We start from the raw sequence: 10,151 nt of genomic DNA, 5'->3' as shown, positions 1-10,151 counted from the left end.
GTAAAGATATACGTTTAATAAAAATATACAAACGAATTAAACCGTGAAATATTCGATACATTTTATTGTGCTATTGATAAAATAAATTTTGGGCATTTTATCAATTGAAATATCTCACTTTTATATTTAGATTAGAATAGTGTACAACAGCCTTGATGTGCACTGAGTGCGCACCAGTGCAATCAGTGAAATACGCTATAAAATTCGCAATGCGCATGTTCAGTTCCGTCATTCCGTTCGTCAATCCATTGGAACGAATGGAACAACGTAATAGATGGAATCACCTGACGAAATTGAGCATGCGCATTGCGAATTTTAGGTCTTCTATATCTTTCTCTCTCACACCTATCTTGGCTTCAGCCTGAGCGTCCTATTATCATTCCATGTGTATATGTTCTAAGGTACAGGCACATCGAACTCATCGAAGTGATTCTAGCTAGAGAAGAAAAGATAAAAATCCAAGGAAGTGAACGAACACTGAATGTGTCCTCTCATAACCTTCAAATCTGCATTTTCATACTTGTATCTTCGCGAGACGATACGAAGCGATAAATTTGCTGGCCTTATTCACATTCTGCACAGCTGATCGTTCATTTACACGAGATTTGCGCGACATCGGTGAGAAATGATTTTTCGTAAGACCTAAACCTAAATGCTTTGCTAAGAGTTTCAGGAGCGAGGAGAAGGAGGGTAACGTTATCAGCAACAGATGCTGCTTGCGCGAAAGATACGTCAACACCGTACAATCGAGAACGTGATTAATGCCATTTAAATTTGCTACGATTCATGGAGCTAAATTTGTGATGCTCCATGTGGTTTCATGGATTTTAGAAAATTTTAAGATAACACTTTGATATTAAGCATGCTTGATCGTTATAAGAAAAAAAAAATGAAATTCATGACACAAGTTGCTTACTATGCTACAAAATTTTCCTACATAATCTTATTTTTAAAAAATACTTGTTTGATTTTGTGAGGTAAAAACTGAAATAATATTTAGTGAAAGAAATATGGATGTTTTGAATTATATTGTTTTTGATAACTTAATATGACATAATATACTTTATACGTATAATTGAGAATATTTGGATCATATAACTTTGTACTTTACCTTATACAATTGTCTCTTGCATCAGTATATACACATATATATATATATATATTTATCAATGTTGATAAATATTGTAGAAGAAAGATTCTTGATCAAAGTAAAGCTCCCATATACATGTGTGCGTGCATGCGTGCGTGCGTGTGTGTAATTTATTAATTTTGTTATTACAGTATATGAAATGTATATTTTTTTAAATATACACTCATCTATAGTGTTCATTATTATCTGAAAGGATAGTGCAAATAAGACTACAATTTTTGTTCTTTACTAATAACTTTTAATATTTTTTAATATGTAATGTTTATTTTGATTTATAATTATGTGTAAGCAATTTCATAATTAATGATCTTTTGTCTAGATAACCACAGGTTACACATTTATTAAGTGTGGGTCATGCAGACCACTTGCAGAGTAATGTAATGAATAGCTGTGGGAACTCTAATACTAGCACAAGGCTACGTGGTTCCAAGTGTGCTGAGACTCAAGACGAGTCTATAAATCAGGGAGGAGAAATAGAGAAAGAAGATAGTGGTGTGATAAGTGGTTATAGTGTCAATGATCTTAATGTACCACGCAGCACCCTGGTCATTTGTCAGCGAAACTCCAATTACTCCTCAGATTACAGTTTTGCAAGATTTAAGCCAAGGTATCATCATCTTTATTTCAATTATACTCTTGTCATGATATTTCTAGTAAATCAAGGTAATTAAAAAGAAATAATTCTTTGTAACAGACTTAGCGGTCTTCCAAGAAATGAATTTCGAATGGCACGTGGCGGTAGCTCTACAGATCGTGCTAGGGGTGGAACACGTGGAAGGGCGTTTAAAAAGACCCTCAGTGATCGCGAATCAAATTCAGAGTCCAGCTATCACGCTACATCTAGATCCAAGTTTCAAGAATCGTTGAAAAATCACGAGAACGCACAGGGCAAATACTATGATGATAAAAGAATAAATGGTAATTTATTGTATTTATATATATGTGCGTGTGTAATGTTTGTGCTCGTTCTGCTGGAATTTTGTTTTTTAAAAAAATCTCTCTGGTCTCTCTTTTTTCAGAGGACTCGAGAATTTCTAAGCTTTTGCGACGACTATGCCGCGAAGATGATTACGATCATCTCATGGTACTTTGCAAGCAAGTGCAAGAAAGTATCGTCGCACATGAAAATCAACGATACATACGACGGAACATGGAAACTATTTGTGAAAGTCTGTTAGATTTCTTGCACTCTGGTCCTGGTCAGGAGGCAAAACAGCAGGTTGCAAAGTGTTTGGGTCGAATTGGATATGTGGTGGAACAAGATTTTAAAAGGTATGTGCACATTCAAACGCAATACGAATATGTAAAAGATATATTCTGTATCTCTTTATTCCCCCAACACATGTGTGATTTAACAGTACGAAAATTGAACAGTACAAAACTTGTTTGTATGTTGTTTAGATATATGGACTGGATCTTTAATAAATATTCATTGGAACATAAAGATGATGTGAAATGCCTGTTAATGAAGTCACTTATCGAGACGCTCAAGATGGACTCTGAGATATCAAAATTGAAGGAATTCTCCATGGTAAATAAAAACATTTATATATATATATATATATATATATATACATATACATGTATTAAAAATCTCGATAATTTCTAATTGTTCACTTTTGTTTCAACATAACAATAGATATTAACCAATTTTTCGTAATTACATTATAGCCGATGATGTCCCAATTACAGTCAATATTAGAGAATGTCGACAGAGCAGACTTATTGGTAGCAACCGTGGATGCTATATTACTCATCATAGATTCTTATCCAGAAACGTTCACAAACCACTTCCGCGATACTGTGGACATACTTGTGGGTTGGCACATCGATTCCACGCAACAAAAATCAGTTGTCATTTACGCGAGTCGATGTTTGCAAAAGTTGCGCTCGTTCTGGATAGCAGATCTGCAGTTTACTCTAACGTTACTAGGTCAATTTTTGGAGGATATGGAAAGCTACGACGAAGAATTGAATTCGCCCGAATCCGGTCGTACCTCGCCCGGCGATGACGGGTCCCCGACACCGAGGGAATGCATTCTGCGAATTACGTCGTTAATATCTGTCTTTAATACAGTAACGAAGAGCGTAGCCGAGCATCTGAATCCAAATCTTGCACCCAACGTACAATGGTCTTTCCTAACGAATTGTCTATCAAAAATGCTAAAGACCGTTGTCAAAGCGATCGAATTGGAAGAGGATAACGACACTTGGCTCAAGATATCTAATAATCCAGAAAATTTGATCAAATATGTAAGAAACATGAGTTCGTCGCAAGAATATGTCGAGATACTTTCCAAACATTTTAGTAAAGACGACGTTACCGAAGAAAATCTTATTAAGATGATAAAGTCATTAACTATAAATAAGAAAAATGATAAGAAGAATTTCAAGATAGCTTCTGACAAAGGAAACGTTCTGTCCAGGGAGAAAGGACAGTTGTTAATGAGTGTAATGCGATCGATGGAACCAAACGTCAAACAGATTGAAAACTTGTCGGAAGAAAAGGAAGAATTGATTGTAGTTGCGAATGAATGCGCCTTCTTACTCCTTGGTTATCTTCAAAGTCGAGTAACAAAGAATCATGAGCTTCTCTATAAATTTATCGATCTTCAGTTACAAAGAGTTAACATCTTTTGGGACGATACCATTATTTCCATGTTGAGCATCATATCAAAAATAATAAAGGAGGTATCTGCGAACCTGCCATTGGAGTTGGTGCACACGTTACTTGGCAAGAATTCGATGCTGCTAAAATTAAGATTTCGAAATTCCATTACCATTCAAAACGCGAGTTTGAGCGTATATCACAGTCTTCTGAGCCTAAAGAATATTCCATTATTACAGGAATCTTATCGCTATATATTAGCGGATTTGGAGATAGCTTACAAACTTATACTATCCGATATAGATATTTTGGTTGCAGACAATCCATTGAACGATTTGCAATATACGAAAAGCAACGTTGAGATTGTAGTTACGTTCATACTACGTGCGCTTTCGGACATAGGTGAGCATATACACGCCGCTATAAATCAGTATATAAAAAGAACGAAAAAACGTGTAATAAGCGCTTTTATATTTTTTTTTAGCAAACGCAAGTAATTCTATTATTGGAATGTGGGCTTTAAAGCCCAGTATCTTGGAACTTCTTGCAGTCAAGTTAAAACCATACGACACTGCGCTGTCTACAGCGAGTCCGTTTTTGCAATATAATATTCTGTATTTGCTCTATGCGCATTGTTCCAGGTAGAATGAAACTTACTACTCCTAGTACTCTCTTTCGATAATTTAACGAATGAATATATAATTTTAACGTGTGTCGATTTTTGTGTGTGTGTGTGTGTATGTTAACAGGTACAATCACTTCGTTTCAAGCTCCAGCTTGATAACAGGTACTACCGCTTCTCGCCCGATGGATATGTTTCCCGGGACTTTGGATGTACCGACTACGTCACCAGCCAGCGGTCATTTGTCTATAATTCTCAATTTGATAGCAAAGACATATAACAAAAATACGCCCGCATGCACTTTGCTCCTTTTGTCCACTTGGTTACAAGAGATTTGCAAACAGTCTGAAAAATATATCGGAATCTTGAGCGAAACTCAGGAATGTCAAAGTATAATTGCGAGTTTAATCAATTGTGGCGCTACGACGAATGACGATGTTGCGAGCGCGGCATGCAATCTTTTCGAAATGTTAATGACCGCAAAGGATGTGGTATGGAAGCAAGAGACCTATTTGAGTATTGTGGACCTAGCGACTTTGCATTTGACTTCGTGCAACAAAACAATTCGCGAAAAATACGGCGCGCTGCTAATGTGTATGCCTATTAACATTGTTTTATCAAAATTGAACAAACAGCATTTATTCTCAGACACCAAGGTAAGTGCAGTCTTTCTGAATGTAGTGTCGAAACTTGTCGAGGTAACATCTCTTTCTCATTTCATATTTAAATGTTTTCTGTATTTAAATGTTGTGTTGACTCTGTTATGGTGTAGAAGGTGCGAGAGATCGTGACATATTCGACAGAATCGTTGATTCTCGTTCAAAGATTGCACATGCGTAGTAACAACAATGGGGAATTGTTGGCGCAGCATTTCAAAACGTACATGGCGTTTCTACTGCAAGAACATTATCTCGACGCATCCGGGTTATCGGAAATATTTACTTTATGTTGGCCAGCTGTGTAAGTACTCTTTATCCGAGATTGTTTTTTTGCGAAAACGGTGATAATCACACGAAACGTTTCTCCGTGCAGACCAGAGAACAGAACTACAGTGAGGATGTATGATTTGGCATTGGCAAATTGTTCGTTTCTGTTTTTCTGGAGCGGTTTCGAGGCAGCGCAACATTGTGTCCTCAACAAGCTGCGCACTTCTCTGGGGAAGCCACAGGAAACGTTTACATCGATCGAGAGTGCTCTGAAGATTCTGGCTCGCGAGATATCGTGCCACAATCTAGACGTGGTGAAGAAGCAGGGATTAGAGAGCCAGGAATTAGATCGCATCTTGCACGAGCACACGCGAGTTCGACTCTTCGTCGAGTTCCTGGAACATCTGGAAAGGGTGATTCACAATGCGGCCGATGGTTGCGCGATGGCGCTCTTACCACTGTCAAAACCAGTCAGAACCTTCTTCCATACGAACAAGTCGACGTGCAAGGAATGGCTGAATCGCATACGGTTGGCCTTATGCGTAGTCTCGTTGCACTCCGGCCTAGCGACGAGTGCGCTGCGAAACGGTCAGAGATTATTAGAGGATTTGAGCAATGCTGATAATACACAAGGTATCGAATTTGAGAGGGCAACATTGTGGACTACGCAGGCGATGGTCGCGCTCGGCGAAGCGGAGGCGTTGCAGGGGCTTTACCTTTACACCAAGAGCAAGGACAGACAATTCTCTTGGTTGAAAGCAGCGATGGAGGAGGCCGCCGGACGTTACGAGTCAGCGGCGAATGCCTACAAGCAGATCATCGACGATCACGATCATGTTAAAACAAACGACGACGAAGGCGGCAGAACCGCGAGACTCGAGAGCGACAGCCAAGTGCTGGGCTTTTGCATGCAAAGACTTTCCAATTGTTACAAAGCGGTCAGTGACTGGTCTGGATTAGTGGAATGGAAATCACGAGAGACTGAGATGCTGACGCAAGAGAATTATGCCGTCATGGGGAAGCAAATTGCAGAAAATATTGTTCCGCAGCAGGCGGATTGTCTGAAAAAGTTTGAGGAGGGCAAACTGATCTCCTTGGACGAGTTGTCGAATTGGAACCTGCTGGAGAAGAAAAGTAATTGGAGCTGCGCAAAAACATTGGCTGCGTGCAGCAACAGTTTGACGAACGTTGCGCTCAGAATTCGCCTTAACGAATTCGACGATTCGTTTGACGATAGTATTATCGAGAGATGCCAAAAGGTTGCAGCCAAGGTGATGCAGGATGGATTGCGGAATGTGCCGTCGGAGTATCTCAGTGATGCTATACTGCTCCAGTATTCTGCGACGGGGCTGAAGAACATATCGCGCGGCAAGAAGGACAAAAACGTTTTCGAATTATACAAAGTTGATAAAGTGAGTAATATCAATTCCAATATTTTAACGCAAGTATTGTGGTGGTCCGAGTATCTGGATCAAGCGTGCGACAGCGGCTCTACGGAGGTGGACAGTCTACGATTACATGTTGTCAGAACGGCCAGGAAAGAAGGCAACTTTAATTTAGCGAAACGAGAGATGGTCAAGTACTTGAAATCGGAGCAAGATCTCATTCGATTGGAAAATCCGACCGCTTGCACTTTTATCGAGATCACAAGCGGCATGCTGAACGGGCCTATCCACGTGAAATGGACTAAGAGTAGTATGCGTGCATTCAGAGAATTGTCGAAATTATTATATGACATGGAGAAGACAAGCGAGGCTTTGAGGATGTGTTGCGTGACCGCGTTGGGAATCTCGCAAGCGATCGTCAGTGGCGAGCAGTCTACCGATTTACGGGAAACTGGAACCAAGCTCTTGCTTACCCTGGGTAAGTGGATACAACAAGAAACAAACGTGAAGGAGAATCCTCAATTGGAGGAGTTGCTCCGATTCGAAGCTATGCACAACGACGGCTTGATGGACAAATTGTTTGGCGAGACGATCGATCTGATTCCTACGTCGGACATGATAATCGGTAAATTGATGCAACTTGGCGTGAATCAGTGTCCGGATCTGCCGCGTGCCTGGTCCAGTTTTGCCGCTTGGTGTTACAAGTGGGGCCGGAAGATTGTGGACAACTCCAACTCTGGTCAATTGACGGATACTGACCGGATAAACATACAGTCGTTACTGCCGATGGATATAGCCGAAATTGATCTCAACACCATTTTCTCTATACTAAGCCAGAACAAAACCATACCTGAGGACGAGGGCGATATCGATATGAACGACATAAACACATCTGACATGATAGAAAATCAACTGAGGAACGTGTCGGTCTTGAGTCATGCCAGCAACGAACATCTCGGTATGCTGGTCGACATCTGGCGACAGGCGCAGAAAAGGATCTATTCGTATTACGAGCTTTCAGCAAACGCGTACTTCAAATACTTGCAATTAGCGAATAATGACAGCAACGAGTGCGATACCATCACGGCAACGTTAAGATTACTGAGACTCGTGGTGAAGCATGCTCTCGAATTGCAGAATGTCCTTGAAGCCGGTCTCTCGACAACCCCGACCGCGCCATGGAAAGAGATTATACCGCAGTTATTTTCGAGACTCAGTCATCCCGAGACGTACGTGAGGACTCGGGTATCCGAGCTGTTGTGTCGAGTGGCCGAGAATTCACCGCATTTGATCACGTTCCCGGCCGTGGTGGGCGCGGTATCTGGGCAGAAGAAGATGTACGGCAAGGTCGTTAACCCTTACGAAAAGCCCGATGACAATGATAGTTCGCAGAATAATGTAGATTTGAACGCTGTCATGGAGGAACGAGAGGAGAAAGAAAGAGAGGAAAATGATGACGGGAAAGAGGAGGATGAGGAGGAAGAGGAGGAAGATGAGGAGGAGGAGGAGGAAGATGAGGAGGAGGAGGAGGAGGAGGAGGAGAAGGATGCAGAGGAAAAAGAGAAGGAAGGGAAGGAGGAGGACGATGATGACGATGAAGAAAAAACAGTAGCGGAAACAATTGCATATAACGACGAATATGAGAGTTTCATGGATTCCTATTTCTCGCAGTTGGTCGATTGTCTCTCGAATCGTATACAGGATTCGGTGATTCAAGTGAAAGTGCTAGTGAAAGAGCTCAGACGAATCACATTGTTGTGGGACGAACTATGGTTGGCAACATTGTGCCAACATCACACCGAGATTACCAAACGATTCGAGCAGCTAGAAATTGAGATTCAGCGAGTGCAGGACAATATATGGCTTACGCTCGAAGAGAAGGATAAATTGATCGCGGAGAAGCATAGGATTATTTTGAAGCCAATTACATTTATATTAGAAAATCTGTTATCTATGACGTCTGTACCTGCCGAGACGCCACACGAGAAGACCTTTCAAGAGAAGTTTGGTGCTTCTATAGAGGAGGTGATAAATCGATTGAACAATCCCAAGAATCCAGCAAAGCCCCAAATGGCCAGTTTGGCCTTGAAACATTTGGAAACCAAGTTAGCGCAACGCGTACACCGACGAGCCGCTTATTCTCTGTCAATGATGGACATTAGTCCTATTCTGGCCAATCTGAAGGACACCCGTATCGCCATGCCGGGCGTCGCTGCCATCGATAACAGGATCGTCACCATTATGTCGGTGGACAATAATGTTCAGATTCTACCGACGAAGACAAAGCCTAAAAAATTGATATTCCACGGGTCCGACGGCCACGTTTATACGTATTTGTTCAAGGGTCTAGAGGACCTGCATCTGGACGAGAGGATAATGCAATTTCTGAGTATATGTAACACCATGATGTCAAAGAATAGCGATATCAAGGTCTACAGGGCGCGGCACTATTCAGTGATCCCTTTAGGTCCCAGATCCGGTCTCATTCAGTGGGTCGACGGCGTTACGCCACTGTTTATACTTTATAAGCGATGGCAGCAGCGTGAGTGCGCCGTGATTAGCAAGACCGGTGGCGGCAATTCTGCTATTATGCGACCGTCGGAACTGTTTTACAACAAGTTGACGCCGTTGTTGAAAGAGTGCGGGATCGGCTTGGAGAACCGAAAGGAGTGGCCTATTCATGTGCTGAAAAAAGTTTTGGAGGAATTGATGAGGGAGACTCCGAAGGATCTACTGGCAAAGTTAGTTGTAATAAAAACAGGCATTAACGTACTTTTCAATTTTGGATCTTTCGACATCTATTCCCCCATCCCTCCCCCTCTTTCTCTCTCTCTCTCCCCCCTCTCTCTATGTTTATTTTTCTCACATCTTCCCTTTTCCAATATGCATTGCAGAGAGATCTGGTGTAACAGTATCAATGCCGGCAGCTGGTGGCAAGCTACCAAGAACTACTCATATTCCGTTGCGGTAATGTCCATCATTGGCTACATCATAGGTTTAGGCGACAGGCATTTGGACAACGTTCTCGTTGACCTTAACACCGGCGAAGTTGTACACATTGATTACAATGTCTGCTTCGAGAAGGGAAAGACTCTACGTGTCCCGGAAAAGGTGCCGTTCCGTATGACGCCAAATATTAAAACGGCTTTAGGAGTAACCGGGGTCGAGGTAAGTCTTCTGATAATCTTATCGAGAAAATCTTTCTCAATAAGGTAAAGAAATAATGAATAGTTGATACCTTTTAATTTTAGTTATAACAAAGGTCCAATTACGATTATGAAATTTTAATACCCTCCTCGGAAATTGCATCGACTTTGGAAATTTTTGCATCGCACTCGAAACGTTTTAATTTTACGCCAGACGAGTGTCTCTCGTGTTTACAATTCTTTATATGTATAGTTGTTACATTTATAATTTCTTTATTTTAATATTTTCAGTTGAGAGAGGGGGGGGGGGGGGG

General features: G+C 41.2%; 1 protein-coding gene across 3 annotated transcripts in view; it reads left to right on the top strand.

The window, feature by feature from the left end:
- Window positions 1-455: 455 nt before the first annotated feature.
- The window catches only part of nonC (serine/threonine-protein kinase Smg1), a 17,357-nt gene continuing 7,661 nt past the window's right edge, over window positions 456-10,151 (top strand). Inside the window, exons 1-11 of one of the 3 annotated variants that reach the window (XM_018504875.1) lie at window positions 456-618; window positions 1,470-1,757; window positions 1,845-2,068; window positions 2,170-2,422; window positions 2,552-2,681; window positions 2,822-4,160; window positions 4,243-4,399; window positions 4,508-5,036; window positions 5,153-5,340; window positions 5,413-9,432; window positions 9,586-9,859. In XM_018504875.1, coding sequence (XP_018360377.1) covers window positions 1,531-1,757; window positions 1,845-2,068; window positions 2,170-2,422; window positions 2,552-2,681; window positions 2,822-4,160; window positions 4,243-4,399; window positions 4,508-5,036; window positions 5,153-5,340; window positions 5,413-9,432; window positions 9,586-9,859 — 7,341 coding nt within the window. In that variant the 5' untranslated portion in view covers window positions 456-618; window positions 1,470-1,530. Of the gene's footprint in view, window positions 636-1,469; window positions 1,758-1,844; window positions 2,069-2,169; window positions 2,423-2,551; window positions 2,682-2,821; window positions 4,161-4,242; window positions 4,400-4,507; window positions 5,037-5,152; window positions 5,341-5,412; window positions 9,433-9,585; window positions 9,860-10,151 lie in introns of those variants that run through there. The other 2 variants (XM_018504876.1, XM_018504877.1) reach the window with 2 other exon arrangements.

The sequence above is a fragment of the Trachymyrmex cornetzi genome, unplaced genomic scaffold (assembly GCF_001594075.2).
Source record: "Trachymyrmex cornetzi isolate Tcor2-1 unplaced genomic scaffold, Tcor1.1 scaffold1846, whole genome shotgun sequence".
Classification (NCBI taxonomy): domain Eukaryota; kingdom Metazoa; phylum Arthropoda; class Insecta; order Hymenoptera; family Formicidae; genus Trachymyrmex; species Trachymyrmex cornetzi.
Note: the sequence above shows the minus strand (reverse complement) of the source record. Positions and strands in the feature narration are given on the sequence as shown.